The following is an 18,068-nucleotide window of genomic DNA, read 5'->3' on the forward strand; positions in this document are numbered from 1 at the left end:
GGGCGCCTGGGTGGCTCAGTCGTTAAGCGTCTGCCTTCGGCTCAGGTCATGATCCCAGGGTCCTGGGATCGAGTCCCACATCGGGCTCCCTGCTCGGCAGGAAGCCTGCTTCTCCCTCTCCCACTCCCCCTGCTTGTGTTCCTGCTCTCGCTCTCTCTCTCTCTGTCAAATAAATAAATAAAATCTTTAAAAAAAAAAATTATAAAGTTTCAGCATTTTAAATTTCAAAGATTTTTTTTAATTTGTTTAACAGATAACCAATGTTAAGATATACTAATTATAATAAATGGGATTATGGTGTTTGGGATTTATTAATTAGCCTTAGTTTTCTTCTTTCTTTCTTTCTTTTTTTTTTTTTTGAAGATTTTATTTATTTATTAGAGAGCGTGCACGAGCAGGAGAGGGGCAGAGGGAGAAGCTGACTCCCTGCTGAGCAGGGAGCCACATGTGGGGCTCGATCCCCAGGACCTCAGGATCATGACCTGAGCTGAAGGCAGACACCCAACCGACTGAGCCACCCAGGCACCCCCAGCCTTAGTTTTCAAAACTAATGTGAAGCTAAAGAATTTTTTTTTTTTTAATTTCACGTGATTTCAAAACTCAAAGAACTTCTAGAACCCTGTGTTCTCCTAGAACACAGTGAAAGAACAAAAACTGTGTTTTATGTGGAGGACCTGCTCAGGGGAGGATGGTGAAGTCTCCACCAGCAAGGGGGTTTACATTAACTACAAAGAATTTTAGACTGCCAAATATATTTTAAGTACTGAAGTCTAACACTTTTGAGAGGCTATATGTTTGGTTCATAGTGGGTATTCAGTCAGTGATGATTGATCGACTAACATATTAGATAAAGAGAATAACAGTAGTTTTTAGGATCTGTAATGCTAAGAAGTGGCTTAACTTTTTTGACCTATGGTTCTGGAAAAACTAGGCCCCGTGTTTGATGGTCCTGACTGCTTAGATGCAATCTGTGTTAAGGAGCAAGAAGACCCTATACTCAAATTCTCCAGCATCTCTTCTATGTAAATGGCTTAGCAGCCTTTGCTACAGAGATAGTCCTGAGGCATTTAATTTTTTTTTTTTTTTAAGATTTTATTTATTTATTTGACAGAGAAAGACACAGCGAGAGAGGGAACACAAGTAGGGGGGAGTGGGAGAGGGAGAAGCAGGCTTTCCCGCTGAGCAGGGAGCCCGATGTGGGGCTCGATCCCAGGACCCTGGGATCATGACCTGAGCTGAAGGCAGATGCTTAACGACTGAGCCACCCAGGTGCCCCAGGCATTTAATATTTTAAGGACTGTTTCCTCTAAAAGTTTTTGAAGTTCCATAAATTTTAAGACCTGTAAAATTTCTTGGAAAATGTAACATTTTTTCTTACTTGGCTCTAAAGTCCAGTGCTAAAAGGATCCTCACAGATCAAAAATCTTTACATTTGTATTGTTGTATTTGTCTCTATGTTAAAATTTTGTTAAAAAATCAGGGGCGCCTGCGTGGCTCAGTTGGTTAAGCGACTGCCTTCGGCTCAGGTCATGATCCCAGAGTCCTGGGATTGAGCCCCACATCGGGCTCCCTGCTCGGCGGGAAGCCTGCTTCTACCGTCTCCCGCTCCCCCTGCTTGTGATCCCTGTCTTGACTGAGCCACCCAGGCGCCCCAATAAATAAAATCTTAAAAAAAAAAATCAAATAGGAATGTTTGTTTATCTTAATTTAACTGTACTCCTTTTGGGGGTCTTAAAGGTTTTTATTTTGTAATATTAGCTAAATTGCATAATTGCTTTGTTATATTAAGTCACTTTGGAAGCAGTATTATCAGGTAATTATGAACACTTAGTGAATAGTTACTAAATGAAGGCATTCTTTGAGGCACTAATCAAGATAAAGATGTATTAAATGCAAGGTATAGTGTATATGAGCCTGTCCTTAAGAACTCTGAAATAGGGGTGCCGGGGTGGCTCCGTCGGGTAAGCGTCTGCCTTCAGCTCAGGGCATGATCCCAGGGTCCTGGGATCGAGTCCCTCATCAGGCTCCATACTCAGTGGGGAGCCTGCTTCTTCCCTCTGCCTGCCCCTCCCCCTGCTTGTGCTCTCTCTCTCTCTCTGACAAATGAATAAAATCTTTAAAAAAAAAAAGTACTCTGAAATATATTGAAAGGGAATATATATTAAATACATGAAAAACTGAAAAATACTAGAGCCAAGTAGCTCAGTATGTGATAAAAGAAATTTCACAAACTCTGTGTGACTTGTCGAGTGCTTTGATCACTTCCTATTGGCCCTAAAAGAGGAATTGATTGCTTTTGATGGGAAAGTTTGGTGACAGAGGAGCAATTTGGAAGGTTTGGGTGTTGGTTAGAGAGAGAAGATAAGGGGCACAAACATTCAATATACAGGAGGATGTCCTGTATATTGGAAAGCATGGGAATATTTAAAACAGTGGAGAGACCAGATTGTTGGAATGTAAGGTAGCTTGGCAGAATGAACCATTAGCATATTATAAAGCTTTCTGTAGGCATTCGTTATGGTCTTCATTCTTAGTAACACACATTTTGTGTCCCTACAAAAGATTTGGCTCTTAGTCTTTTTTTTTTTGGCCCTTAGTAATTATTGAAAGAAAACTGGATTTGATTTGCTGCAAAATGGTTTAAGTCTTCCTTCAGCGAAAGAGCCAGCACAGTGTGGCCAGAGCAAGTCCTAAGCCTCCTGTTTGTAGCCTGTTTTTCATAAATAATGTTTCATTTGGGACACAGCCACGACCGTTCATTTACATATAGTCTATAGCTGTCTTTGTTGAGTTGAATACTTGTGACAGAGACTCTTTAGCCTACAAGGCTATAAAAAGATAACTGCTGGGGCGCGTGGGTGGCTCAGTCGGTTAAGCGGCTGCCTTCGGCTCAGGTCATGATCCTGGAGTCCTGGGATCGAGTCCCACATCGGGCTCCCTGCTCGGCGGGGAGCCTGCTTCTCCCTCTCCCTCTGCCTGCCGCTCTGCCTACTTGTGCTCTCTCTCTCTCTCTCTGTCAAATAAATAAAAATCTTTAAAAAAAAAAAAGATAATTGCTATCTCATTCTTTACTAAAAGTTTGCAGATCCCTTCCTTAGATCCGTGGGTCTTTATTCTAAGTAATATCAGCGTTTCTCAGCCTCAGCACTCTGTTGATAGCTTGTGCCAGATGATTATTTGTTGTGAGGAGCTGACCTGTGCCTTATAGGGTGTTTTGCAGCATCTCTTATCTCTGCCTCTTAGATGTAGCTCCCCCCATCCAAGTTTTGACAATCAAAAATGTATTCAGACATTGTCAAATGACCCCTGGAGGTCAAAATCACCTTCAGTTGAGAAAATATGTAATATATATCATATAAAATATAGAGACAAAATAAATGTATATCATAAATATGTGTTTTTTTCCCCATGTTAATGACTAAACGTTTCATTTCTAATTTTATTTTTACATGTGAGTTAATTTTTGTTAAATTTCTAGTTTGGGGCAGAAGAGTAACTGAAGAAAAGGGCGGATTGTAATCCCTCTAAAGGTTTTTCTTACAGGATGTCAGAACATACACTCAGCATAGTTTTTCTTCCTAAAGAGATTTCCCAACTTTCTTATTCTCCATATTGCCATTCTCTCTTGTTTTTATTGAGAAATAGCATGGTATAATGGAAGAAGCGCAGTGGCTTTTAAGTCAAGCAAGAACTTGGTTGCCTCATCTTGGAGTGGTATTTTATCTAACCCATAATGTTAGAATGAAATAAAAGTATATATAAAGCCTCTGACACATAGGCTGTAAAAATGGTAGCTGTTCCTTCTTATTTTTTCGGTAACTTTTCCCTTCATTTGCTTTTACAACCAGTGGCTACCCAGTGGTTCACTTGCTGCCCATTGAACAAATTGATGCCATGTGGTTTGAGACCAGGTCTTAGAAAGAATAGAGTAACTTGTTATACATTTTCATAGGTGGGGATTTCTTTTTCTCACTTTATGGTCTTTCTAGATTCACTTTTTGGCAATCAAAATTTCCCTATTCTCCCAGTCTCCTATCTTAGATAATACCTACAACTGTCTGTAAAGGAGTTATAAGTTATATGTGGCATAACAGTGAAGACATCACATAGTAATTAAAAGCATGGACTTTCAAGCCCAACTTCCTGTGTTCAGTTTCAGTTTTCCTACATACTAACTATGTAATCATGTATAAGACACTTAACCTCTGCATGTATCAGTGTTATTATAGGATCATTAAGAGGAATAGAAGGAGGGGTGCCTGGGTGGCTCAGTCGTTAAGCATCTGTCTTCGGCTCAGGTCATGGTCCCAGGGTCCTGGGATCGAGCCCCACATCATCAGGCTCCCTGCTCCGCGGGAAGCCTGCTTCTCCCTCTCCCACTCCCCCTGCTTGTGTTCCTGCTCTCGCTGTCTCTCTGTCAAATAAATAAATAAAATCTTAAAAAAAAAAAAAAGGAATAGAAGGAAATAATATGTGTAAAGGGCCCAATTTAGTGCCTTGTGACATCATAAATGCCAAATAAATGTTTGGTATTATTAGTATTTATTCATATGCATAGCATCAGACAAATCTGAAAATTTATGGGAGATATAATTATATGAAGGGATGTTTTAAAATGTAAATGTGGAAGTTTTACTGAGACTAAAATGTGGTATGAGATTTTTATTTTGTATTTTTTCTTTAGGTATTACATGAAACCTTTCCTAAACATACATTTCTGATGAATGGCTTAATTCAAGGAGTAAAGGTAGGATCGGTGATATATTTGCCCATGTACACACAGGCACATACACTTCGTATGTACACGTCTGCCAGTATATCAGTTAGTTAATGGATGAATTCACTGTTAATTTTTACAATTGGAGTATATCTTGGGGGATTACTTAACACTTTAAAAATGAATTGGGTTTTAAATATGATCCTTTTTATTAAAGAAAAATATATTTACTTTCATTGATCATCTAAAGATGATCTGACTCAAGTAATAGCCAACTCTACGTATAATGATAAACCACATCGTAACAGATTTCCGTTCTGTTTTACATGTTGGCATTTTTATTTCAGAGATCTAAATGCTTTTATAAGCTAACAACAAGAATATAGATTGAAAAGAACTACTAAAAAATACATAAATATAAAACTATATGGTAAAGTCTTGACTATTGTATATACTCTTTACTCTTGATTTCATTTGACAACAAGGTTTATAAGTAGGTAGTTAGCCTATGAATATAAAAACAGATAACTAACATGATATTCTTTCTAGAATTGCTAATGTGGAATTATTGTGATTGAGAATTCATTAGAGCATTTCATATGAACATGCAGCCAGAGCCCTGCAGGTGATTCTAGACAATCTTGGGAAAGTTTTAAATTCTATATAGACAAGAAATAAGTTATGTGAAGTTTGGTGGAATTATACGTATGTTAGAAATAAAAAAAAATATTCTTCTGTGATAGTAGAATGATTTCTTCTTGGCTCATTGATGTAGATTGTATACATTTTTTCATTTACTTTTTTTTAGGGTTTGTTGTCATTCCTCAGTGCCCCACTTATTGGTGCTCTTTCTGATGTTTGGGGTCGGAAATCCTTCTTGCTGCTAACAGTATTTTTCACATGTGCCCCAATTCCTTTAATGAAGATCAGCCCATGGTATGTGCATAATCAGATCACAACAATTAAATATCGTTCTCTTCATTGTTTTCTGAATAGTCCTTTATTTCATTCACCTTTTTTGCCATCTTACCTATGTAGATTTTAATTTTATCCTTCCAATATTCTTTGACGCAGATAAGAGGACCCTTAAAAATATAGTGGCTAAGTAATAGTTCATAATGGTTTTAGAACTGGATGCGACTATAGGAAGTGTGCAGACTATTGGCTATAATCTGCTTTTGTATTTCACAGCCCAAAGTAATAGTTGCTTAACATGAGGGAAACTTATTTCTTTCTCCATATAAAAGAAGTCAGGAGTTGAGCAATCCAGAGCTGGTTTGGCAGTTCTGGGGAACCAGACCTTTTCTATCTCTGTGCTCTGCCATCCTCCACGAGCTCCCCCGCAGTCCAACATGGCTGCCTGAGCTCCAGCTTGTGTCACACTTCAGGCAGCAGGATGGAAGGAGTGGCTAAGAAGAGCACACCGTCTTCTGTAAAGAAACCACACAGTTTTCACCCAACCTCTGCTAATATCTGTCAGGTCAGATTTCAGGGACATGCTCCTCTTTGTTACAAGGTGCTGGGCTCGTGGCCACCCTAATTGAAATCAGGATTCTTTCACTGAGGAGGAAGGGAGGGAAAGCTCACAATGAAAATGATTTTCTCAAGGTAATAGAGCCCGGTTTAGTTGTAGCTTTATTAATTCTCCTACTGTTCTACTCCATTGCATATAATTCTGCATCATAGATGGGCTGTATTTCCATGGCTATCTAGAAAGGCTAAGGGAATAGAAAAGGCAGGATCTTCCTCTTGTAGGTTAGATAGATACAATTCTCAAGGCCAAACCTTTGATGAATGCTAATCACCCAAATGAAATCTTAACAGAGGAGTCTAGGCGATGAACAAAAAATTTGATGTGAAAAACAGTGTGTTAGAAAAAATTTAGTAAGCAGTAAAGCCCTGGTGGAATATTTTGAAAGTTCATTATGATTACACATGATTTTTAAAACTAAACATTCAATAGTACAATAGAAGTTTCTTATTCCTGGCCAGTTATTTTGAAATCATGTATACAGAAATGTAGTTTGCTTTTTAAAAATAGCTTTTGTTCACTCTTCGTAGTAATTGTCAATTCTCCATTTCATTTATGAGGACTGCCACACAGGTTTCTTCTATGTGAAGACGGAGTTGCTTTGCCAACATTTGAAAAGCTAAATATAGCTTATGGAAAAGCTCAATCTAGTTTCTATATAGAGGCATAAAATAGAGTAACTTGTTTCTCAATTTCACCCACTGAATTTTGTGTTTGTGTAGTGCTGTGGTGGGAAATAATAATGGATCAATTATAGTAGACTTTAGTTTGTTGCTGTTTTTAGTAAAACCAACAACAAAGCCATTTCACAACAGTTGGGTAAAATACTGACCTGGCTGTATTATTTAATTTTAAGTATTCCTGCATAGTAGCTGAATTGCTTTTGAAGGGTCACTTCTAACACTATATTTTCATTATATCTATGGCATATGATTTATAGAAGAATCCGTGAACTGTCTTAGTAAGCCATTGACTGAAATTAGCTATTCGTACTCTAATTCACTTACAGAAGTAAAGGAAGGTTAAGGTGTAATGGTAATTGTTCTGTTTCTTATCGATTGTCTTTCCATCCTAGGTGGTACTTTGCTGTTATCTCTGTTTCTGGGGTTTTTGCAGTGACTTTCTCCGTGGTATTTGCATATGTGGCAGATATAACCCAAGAACATGAAAGAAGTATGGCTTATGGACTGGTATGTGTGTTTATTCTATTCTTTGTATCAGAATACTTTGTTTTTTAATTATTTCATATAACAAGTGCAAGCCTTTGCATTACAAAATTTATTTTTTTGCATAAAATACATTTCATAATAAAGTCATCCATTGCTTTAATGGATGACTTATATCAAAAGTTTTTTCAGTACAGAGCCATGTAAGTTTTGTTACTTTCAGTACTAGTCATATATGTCAGATTTGAAATTCTAGAATATTTTTACCTTACAGAAGTTCTTTTTAAAGAATACTAAAAATCGGGATGCCTGGGTGGCTCAGTCAGCTAAGCGTCTGCCTTCGGCTCAGGTCATAATCTCGGGGTTCTGGAATCGAGTCCCACATTGGGCTCCCTGCTCAGTGGGGAGCGTGCTTCTCCCTCTCCCTCTGCTGCTCCCCCCTGCTTGTGCTCTCTTGCTCTGTCTCTGACAAATAAATAAATAAAATCTTAAAAAAAAAAAGAATACTAAAAATAAGGAATTATTTAATGTCATGAGTTTAAACATTGCTAATATTTAACTGGCCACTCTAAAATGCAATAAGCTAATATCTCGGTTAGGGATCAGCAAAACGTTTCTGTGACTTTGTGGGCCACATAGAGTCTCATATTCTGTTTGTGTGTGTATCTCTTTAAAAATGTAAGAACGATTCTTAGCTGGATTTGACCCAGAGGTGGCAGTTTGCCAACCTCTGAATACTGTTTTGAGAAATTAAGTATTTGATGGCAGTGTAATCTCTTGTCTATCAAATCTAGGAATAAAATAGCTAATACAGACATGGTAGTATACAAATCATTATGAGATAGAAGTAGGACAGTGATGAGTGTCAGCAAATACGGGATAAGCATCTTTTAATAAATAAGGACTGAATATGATGTCAGGCTGAATCTTAGTTTTACAAGAGACTGTCTTCGTTGATTCAAAGGACACAAAGAATCATGGAATTAGGAAGCTTTTTGGGTTTTTTTTGGAATGAGGAAGTTTTGAGGGGAAATACCTACTGTTAGAAACTTAAAAAAAGAACTAATGATTTCAGTTGTAAACTCAGAACATTAAATATGAAGTTGATGATGGCCAGGAATTTTTTTAACAGCTTTATTGGGATACAATTTAAATGCCGTAAAAATCATCCATTTTATGTGTATAGTTTAGTGAATTTTAGTAAATTTATACAGTTGTGCAACCATAACCACAGTCCAGGTTGTTTTGGTTAAAGTACTTTATTTTGTCATAGCCAAATTCTTGAAATTAATAATTTTCAACCTTGAGGCTTTATATATTAAAGGCATATTCTAGCAAATGACAAGTAATTCTTCTAGAAATAATACGGATGCAGCTAATGGGGGAAAGTGTTCTTTGTGGTCCTCTTTCTGCTGTGGTCCTCTTTCTGTTTAACCATAAAAAAAGGGCACTGGATGGGGAGAATGGAGAAGGGAAAGGACACAAGACACCTACACTCGAATTGGGCCTTTGCTCACTGCCTTGAATGCATGATCTCAGCGAATACCCTCAGATACCTCAGTGCCCCTCGCAGTGAGAACCATGGCTCCTTTGTCCACTCAGGTTCCAGAGCCCTGCTCATACCCAGGTTCCTCTGAGACCACAGCCCACTGCGTTTAATTTGCTAAAGCTGCCCAGGGCACCTGGGTGGCTCGGTTAAGCATCCAACTCGGTTTCGGCTCAAGTCATGATCTCATGGTTGTGAGATCGAGTCCCGAGCCTGATTGGGCTCCACACTCAGTGTGGAGTCTGCTTGAGATTCTCTTTCTCTCCCTCCCCCTCTCCCCTTCTCCCCACTTGCGTGCGTGAGTGCTCCCTCTCTCTTTAAAATAAATAAATAAAAATCTTTAATTTGCTAAATCTGCCCTAACAAAATGCCACCACAATCCAGTTTTAGAACATTTCCGTCAGCCCAAAGGCCATCTATCCCCACCCACTTCACCCCTCACCTCAGGCAACCAACCACCAATGTACTTTCTGTCTTTGTAGTTTTGCCTTTTTTTAAAAAAGATTTTGTTTGTTTGTTTGTTTACTAAGCATGTGAGCGGGGGAGGGGCAAAGGGCAAGTGGACTCCGCGATGAGCCCGAGCCCAGTGCGGGGCTCGATCTCATGACCCTGAGATCTTGACCTGACCTGGAATCAAGAGTCAGAGGATTTAACCAACTGAGCCACCCAGGTGCCCCTGTAGTTTTGCTTTTTTTTTTTTTAAATTTTATTTATTCATTTATTTGGGAGAGTGAGAGAGAGAGAGCACATGAGAGGGGGGAAGGTCAGAGGGAGAAGCAGACTCCCCGCCGAGCAGGGAGCCCGATGCGGGACTCGATCCCGGGACTCCAGGATCATGACCTGAGCCGAAGGCAGTCGCTTAACCAACTGAGCCACCCAGGCGCCCTAGTTTTGCTTTTAATAGAAATTTAACGTAAGTAATACAACATGTAGTCTTTTGTGTCTGTACTTAGCATAATCTTTCATTCATATTGATACATTTATCAGTAGTTCTTTTACTTCGGTGTAGTATTCCACTGTATGGGATGTACATTTTTTGTTCACTCACCAGCTGATGGACATTTGGGTCAATAGTGAGATGCTTAAAGTTACTACAATGTGGGGCGCCTGGGTGGCTCGGTCGTTAAGCGTCTGCCTTCAGCTCAGGTCATGATCCCAGGGTCCTGGGATCGGGCCCCGCATTGGGCTTCCTGCTCCATGGGAAGCCTGCTTCTCCCTCTCCCACTCCCCCTGCTTGTGTTCCCTCTCTCACTGTGTCTCTCTCTGTCAAATAAATAAAATCTTTAAAAAAAAAAAATTACTACAATGTTATGTACTTGTCAAATAATTGACCTTTGAAATTGAATTGCTTCTTTTGAGCATTTATTAATAAGCAGCTAAAAATAAGCACTCCTGTGAAATTAAATCCTTTATCCAAAAGTCAAAAATGGCATAGAGTGAGGAGCAGCTCAACATTAATTTCTAATTAATCCTCCACAGAGAGAGCATGGTCTCCGTCAGGTGATACTTGCTGTCACGTGTGCTAATTTGCAGGCCATTTTGTCTTAATAGGCCAGACACATCTGGGATTAAGTTATTCTTCCCCTGTGTCCTCTTTAATCTGCATCTTCACCAGAGGTGTATGGACTTCTTCTGAGTTTTAGACATGGTTAGCGATGTACTCAGTGCCAAGGACCTGTGATCCCATCCTTCCTAACTCTGCCACCTAAAGAGATCACCTAGTTCACTTTTGTACTAGCACTTAACACTTTTACTGATGAGAAAGAAGATAAACCTCAAAGTCTTTAAGCTTTATTTTAGCCAGCCTTAAATATGCAACAAGGTAAACATTCATCTCATTTTAATTTTAATATTGGGGAAAAAAAAATCACAGTGGATTTCCCCAGAGCATTGTTCTTCAGACTTCTTTCAGGCCATTACATATTTTTTTTAGTGAAGAATCTATTCTCTTCCTGCAAAAGAAGAGCATAGAAGAAAAATGGCAGAGGTAGGATCCTGAAAAGGGAGAGCGGCAGGAGGACTGACATAAATCTGAGTTCTGCGGTGCTGAAGGAAAGAGTCGGGGGTGTCCGGATTAATCTCTTCCTGTCCACTTGGATTTGTTGCAGGTTTCAGCAACATTTGCTGCGAGTCTGGTAACCAGCCCCGCAATTGGAGCTTACCTCGGCCGAGTGTACGGGGACAGCTTGGTGGTGGTCCTGGCTACAGCCATAGCATTGCTGGATATTTGTTTTATCCTCGTTGCTGTGCCAGAGTCCTTGCCCGAGAAGATGCGGCCAGCGTCATGGGGGGCACCCATTTCCTGGGAACAGGCTGACCCCTTTGCGGTAAAAAGTTTGTTTTCTCCTTCTCTTCGGCAAAAAAGTGAATGTATGATTCAGCGCAATATCCATATTTTGTTGTGGATGTTTCTTCGGGGAAAACATCTTGACAGATTTTTAAAAATATTGTGAAATACTATTCCGAATAGTTTGGGGAGGATGAAAGACATTTAGGAAAGACCGCTAAGTGCCCGTATGTACAGTGCCAGAAGACAGCACTGCATATTTTTAAGAGCAGTTCAGTGTTTGGATATAAAACCTTATATCGGTCTTTTTCTTATTCTAGTCCTTAAAAAAAGTGGGCCAAGATTCCATAGTGCTGCTAATCTGCATTACGGTGTTTCTCTCCTACCTACCGGAGGCCGGCCAATACTCCAGCTTCTTTTTATACCTCAGACAGGTAAAATCCTATTGTGCCAAGGGGGACTTTCCTTCCATTGTTTGGTGCCTTAATAACAAAAATACTTAATCTTGAGAGCCATGATAGAGACTTTTAAAATGCCTCCTCTTTTATAAATAACAGCTCACTGGCGTTAACTTCCTGTGGAGCGTGGTTGATGCTCCTTATGCGTATCTGTTAAGACTGTGGCTTCTGCAGTAAGATACAGTTCTCCTGTCAGTGTGTGTGGCTTGAGCTTCTGTGTTGCTTACAGAAGTGAAGGGATGCTTGTAATCCGTCCGTCTCCTCCAGTCTCTGGGTGATGGAGAGCAGATATCGGTGAAGCAGCTGGCCGTTCCGAGAGCTTTCATTTCTCCTCCTTGGCACTGGTCTTGCCATGCAGCATCGGGCCTTTATCAGTACTTGTACAAAGCACAAACGGCGCAGTATTTATTTGTAAGATGGATTCTGAGCATTTGACAGCTGTCTCTAATTTATGAAATCTAAGTCTAAATTAAGGAACTTAGATTTACCAAATCTAAATTAAGTAGCTATTATTTTTCGTATGTAAACCGTTGTTATAATTGTGGTTCTCAGTGAAAGCCAGATTCTTCCTCTGTAGAGTTCTTTGGTTATAAATGAGTTCTATTTTTTTTTTTTTTTTCTGGCCCATTTAATGTTAAGATACATGTAGTTGCATCAGTATGGTATTTGTTTTACTTTTGTCTTTATTAATGTTTCTTTTTCTGGAAACCTTCTAGATAATGAAGTTCTCACCAGAAAGTGTTGCAGCATTTATAGCAGTCCTTGGCATTCTTTCCATTATTGCACAGGTGAGGAGCTTTTTATTTTTTTATTTATTCTTTTTATCTTACTTTATTTTTAAGGTGAGTCTCTTTTTAGTTAGAGTGAGGAGGTAGATCATTGCTCCTGGTTGACCATCCAAAAGGGGCCTCAAGTGATACTCAAGTGACATTTTCTTGGTAGAGTCACCAGTGTCAGGAATCTGAGGTTTGTAGGTTCAGAAATTCAGTTTTGTTAAATGTAGTTAGTCTTGATCAGATTTTGGGGACTGACACATATTAATCATTATATAATATATAAACCAGAAAGATAGTTTATTGATTTAGTAAACTAGAGTGTACACCTGCATAAAGTTACCATTTTATATTAGTCCTTACGTATTTATTGAATACTGCCGTGTGTCAGGCCCCGGGGATGTAGCAGTGAACTTAACTAAATCCCTGCTGTTGTAGAGTTTGCACTCTTGCGGGGTAAGACAGAAACTCCATAAATATGTCCGTGTAAACGTATCCAGTGTAACGAAAATTATAAAGAAAACTGGTGCTGGGGATACGGAGGGACTGGGGACTGGGTGTTACTTTACCTGGAAGGGTTGGGAAGGCCTGGCTGATACATGGTGACCTTTGAGCAGAACCCCGAAGGAATGAAGAACAAGTCGTGGGAGTATCTGGAAGAAGAGGATTCTGAGCAGCAGGAACAGAAGTAAAACTCTAAGGAAGGACTGTAGCTGGCATGCGTGAGAAATAGCCAGGGGCCAGCACGGCTCTGGCAGAGCGAGCGAGCAAGGCAGAGACCTTCACGAAATGAAGTCGGGGGGAGGGGGGGGCGCCACCAGGTCATCTGGGGCCTCAAAGGTTATTCTGAGACTTGACAGGGAGATAGGAAGCCATTAGAGGGTTTTGAGCAGAGGAATGACATGAAATATTTACCCTGGAAACCCAGTTGGTAGCCAGTGGTTGTTTGATGAATAAGATATTATTAACCCAGGAATTTGGATTTTCTTAGGATATGTTTCATCTCGGTCTCAAATCTCTGTTCCATGAGCAAGTAGTATATTCCAGTGACCAGAATTTTCTCAAGTCAGTCTTTCTCCTTTTAGTGAATAAAGCCCCACCCATTTCTTCCTGTTTGGCTTTGCTTTTTCTAGACTGTAGATGATCTAATCTAACACTCTTTCTAACCTTAGATCTAGTCTTCTAGAGTGCAGCTTTGTTTTAGTCTGTTCTTCAGAAAACGAAAGCAGGGTTCATTTAATATTTAATAGGACTCTTCGATGTTTGACCATCTCTTAGGTGTAGGATTCTTTCTGCAGATCTCATCATTTATGAATTTTTGGTAGGTTTAGTGATAAATTGCAAATTTAAATTTAAATTCTATAAATACACCCATGGCCCCACGCATGCATACATATGGCATTGAGTATTAGTACTATTTCTAGTTTCCATTTAATTTTTATTTTTTATTTCTATTTTTTTTAATTTAAATTCAATTAATTAACATATATTATTGGTTTCAGAGGTAGAGGTCAGTGAGTCATCAGTCTTATATAATACCCAGTGTTCATTATCTCATGTGTCCTCCTCAGTGTCCATCACCCAGTTACCCTATTCTAACTTCCATTTTATCTTGAAGTTCCTTAATCAGGAATAACGTTGCATTTAGATATGCATTCCTGGCTGTCAGAAAAGTGCACTTCAGGTTTGGGGGAAAATATATTGTTGCCTATATGTAAAAATAGCTTTTTAAAAAACACCTTTCTGAAGCATAATACCAAGGAAAATATATAAATAGTAAGAGTAGAGCTTGAGGAATTATCGAATGTTAAACCAACCTTGAATCCTGGGATAAATCCAACCTAGTCATGATGTCTTCTTTTTCATACATTGCTGAGATTATATTTGCTAATATTTTGTTTAAGATTTAGACAAAGAGAACAGCTAACATTTACTATAATGGCACTTAAGAGATGAATAGCTCTAAAATGTTAGTAAGTTCTGTTTCGTATTTCACTGATCGTGGAAGCTGCAGGTGCCTTATAAATTCGGGCAGTAACACTGCTTGAGTGATGTGAGGGTGCTTTAGAGGAAATTTTCCCTCTGCTCAGCAGAGGGCACCTGGCACAAAGGATGCAAGATGGAAAACAGCCTTGAAGAGCTGAGAAGCCAGAAGGGAAGCTGTGGATACAGGAAGGGGGGGTGGTTGGGTTTGTATCGGGAGCGCTTGCAGTGCCTGGAGTCTGGGAGGAAATGAGCCACCAGCCATCCAGCATTGGTGGTACAGCAGACGTTATGTACACAGCCTGCAAGGAATATGGTCCTTAAACGACCATTTGGCTTTTGAGGCCTACATAGAAAAATCATTTTTGAGATGAATTTTCACATTTTAAAAAGTGAGAAAATTAGCTGGACTTCAAAAACAGGTGAATGGAAGTATGCAATATATATAGAAATTTGATCATTACATTGCTGTCATTATATGAACTAAAATATTAAGTATAATATATAACCCCAAAGGTAAAAGAATTGTCTTGTATTCTCATTTAAGTCAAGCATACAGTTGAGAATACCTTGTTGCCCGCCCGTGTTACTGCTTGCCCTTGTGCCTTTGTTCCTGCTGGCCTTTCTGCCTCCCTCCCCTCTGCCCGAAGTATCCTCTCTCTGAGCCCCCATACTGACTGAGGCTTATATCTGTCATTGTACAGAATGCACAGTACTGTCGCCTTTACCACTGTTGGTTTTTGATTGTTTTTGCCTCGGTAGATTGTGGGTCCTAGTAGAGCTCTGAGTAGACTGTGTGGTCAGGATTATATCACATTTGTTTTGGTCACTGGGGCACCCTGTATTGTGCCCGCAACCGAGTTAAGTGCTAAACTAGAGGCCATTGGTTTTTTGCCATGGTGTTTTTTGGTTTTTTTTTATGTTATGTTAATCACCATACAATACATCATTAGTTTTAGATGTAGTGTTCCATGATTCATTGTTTGTGCATAACACCCAGTGCTCCATGCAGTACGTGCCCTCCTTAATACCCATCACCAGGCTAACCCATCCCCCCAACCCCCGCCATGGTGTTTTTAAAACTTTAAAAAGGGTGCCTGGCTGGCTCAGTCAGTAGAGCATGCACCTCTTGATCCTGGGGTTGGGAGTTTGAGCCCCATGTTGGGTATAGAGATTACTTAAAAAAACAGAATCTTAAAATAAATCATACATACATACTTACTTTAAAAATTAGTAGGAAGCATTTAAAAATTGGGAGGTTATATGAAAATATGTGTATGTAGCTTCTCCCCCCAAATGATAAGATCTGGAAACATGGACATACCCACTTTCCAGTGGGAGCCAAATGGTTGCTGTCCCCTCTGCGGCTTTTAGGCCCCATCCCTTCTTTGGTGTCAGGAGGCATGAGTTCCTAACTCTTGCACTAAATAAATGTTTATGTGAGTGCAGGGATATTGTTGGAAACATTTCCTTCCTCAGTGCTCTGATCTAGTCCTCCATATGCTGTTGCCTCCCAAATTTCTACCTCCAGGCCAGCCCCGAGCTCCTGTTTGATACACATGTTGGGCATCTCAAACTCAACCAAAACTAAAATCTGGATTCCCTCCCTTTCGCACCACTCATCTCCTTGATGGGCGTCACCACGCTCCTGGTTGTCGGGGCCACAACAAACCTCGGTGTTGTTTTTGTTGATTCTTGCCATTCTTTATCCTGACCACACATTCAGTCCCTCAGATGGTATCTCCTGTCACCAAAATCCATTCTGAACTGAAGCAGCTCTCCCCATTTCTGTTACTAGTGGCCAGTCTGAGCCATGGCTGACGCCTCCTGGTCTCTCACCTTCCAAATTTGTCTCCCTACAGTTTATTCGACACTTGTCAAGTAATTTTTGTAAAGTGAATTTTTGTTAAAGATTTATTTTAGAGAGAAAGCGTGAGCATGAGCAGGGGGAGGAGCAAAGGGAGAGAGAGAGAATCTCAAGCGGACTCCAAGCTGAGTGTGGAGTCCTACACGGGGCTTGATCCCACGACCCCGAGATCATGACCTGAGCCGAAATCAGGAGTCAGACGCTTAACCAACTAAGCCATCCAGGCGCCCCTGTAGAGTGAAATTTTAATCCTCGTGTTTAAAATTTACTTTCCATTGCAACCAGAATAAAACCTAGACTCAACGTGACTTCATTTTGCCCCATTCTCCATGTTGTTGAATACACTCCAGTTTAGGGCCTTTGCACTTGCTGTCACCCCTTGCTTGGAGCAGTGGAAATTCACATAGCCACCTCCCTCCCCATTCAGCTGTTGCCTCTGAAGGGCCTTCTCTGCCCATCCTGGTTTAAGCAACACCTCTATCCCCCTACCCCATTTCTTTTTTTTTTTTTCATAGCAGCTACAACCTGCAGTTATCTTGCTAAATCAGGACACTTAGGTCCATCTTCCCTCCAAGATGAGGTATTCTGTTTGCTGACCAGTACTTTGACCTGTTCTCTGACCCTTGGGTCAGTGCCCTTAAACCTAAAATAGCAGTGGGATATAGTAGGAACTTGGCAAATATTTGGTTAACTGACCAAAACTGATGTCAGTTAACTGTTAACTAGCTATGTACATCTTGGTTAAATTAGTCAGTTAACCTCTGGGACAAAAGGAGTTACACTAAATTAAGGGACACCAAATAATTTTTCTTGTCTAGCACACTGTATATACTAAGTAATTTATCCCATTATCATTGAGAATATTGTGACATATTTAAAAATCACATGCTTTCCATAAATACTAAGAAGGTACAGTAGCTGCTAGGCATACAAAGATACAGATATTTAAGGAAAGTTCCTGCCCTCAGGGAGAAAATCAGTGTTCCCAGTTAGGGTGTCCTGTATACAGGAAGTTTTCTTTGCTAACTGCTTACTCTGGGTGAGTTCCCTTTTGTGGTTGTGGTTGAGAAGAATGTGATCCAGCAAGGTTCCATGTCTTGTGGAACTCAAGTTTATACTAATGATTTAAGGGGGAATCTGAGAGAAGAAAGCTGAGTCCTAATTGTTCAAGAACCCTCACAGGGCTTTTCATGTGCTTTCCACTGGCTTGTGATTATATCTGATGAAGCTCTTAAATGGTTGTTTTAATATCAAGAATTTTATTTATTTTAAAGATTTTATTTATTTTTGCGAGGAAGAGTGTGAGCATGGGGCAGGGGGGCGTGCAGAGAGAGAAGCAGACTCCCTGCTGAGCAGGGAGCCCGGATGTGAGCCTTGATTCCAGGACCCTGGGATCATGACCTGAGCTGAAGGCAGATGCTTAACTAGTTGACTGAGCCACCCAGGCGCCCTCAATTTAAAGAATTTTAAGCTGATATTTGATAATTGTACATTTACAGTTACAGTCATCAGCTAGTGATTTCCTGAATTATTTTCACCTTTTCCTCTGGATTTACTAGCTATCTTAAGTAGTATATTCAGTACTTTCATTAGAATAGCAAGAAATAGGGGCACCTGGGTGGCTCAGTCGTTAAGTGTCCGCCTTCAGCTCAGGTCATGATCCCAGGGTCCTGGGATGGAGCACTGCATTGGGCTCCCTGCTCAGCGGGAAGCTCCCCTGCTTGTGTTAACCCTCTCTTG

General features: G+C 40.0%; 1 protein-coding gene across 1 annotated transcript in view; it reads left to right on the plus strand.

The window, feature by feature from the left end:
• Nucleotides 1-18,068, plus strand: part of SLC71A1 (solute carrier family 71 member 1) — a 45,080-nt gene that overhangs the window by 20,942 nt on the left and 6,070 nt on the right. Inside the window, exons 3-8 of the mRNA XM_006732818.3 lie at nucleotides 4,685-4,747; nucleotides 5,526-5,653; nucleotides 7,324-7,438; nucleotides 11,069-11,287; nucleotides 11,568-11,681; nucleotides 12,422-12,493. Of these exons, the coding sequence (XP_006732881.1) occupies nucleotides 4,685-4,747; nucleotides 5,526-5,653; nucleotides 7,324-7,438; nucleotides 11,069-11,287; nucleotides 11,568-11,681; nucleotides 12,422-12,493 (711 nt within the window). The remainder of the gene's footprint in view (nucleotides 1-4,684; nucleotides 4,748-5,525; nucleotides 5,654-7,323; nucleotides 7,439-11,068; nucleotides 11,288-11,567; nucleotides 11,682-12,421; nucleotides 12,494-18,068) is intronic.

Source organism: Leptonychotes weddellii, chromosome 4 (genome assembly GCF_054177405.1).
Source record: "Leptonychotes weddellii isolate Sample4059 chromosome 4, ASM5417740v2, whole genome shotgun sequence".
In the NCBI taxonomy this organism is placed as follows: Eukaryota; Metazoa; Chordata; class Mammalia; order Carnivora; family Phocidae; genus Leptonychotes; species Leptonychotes weddellii.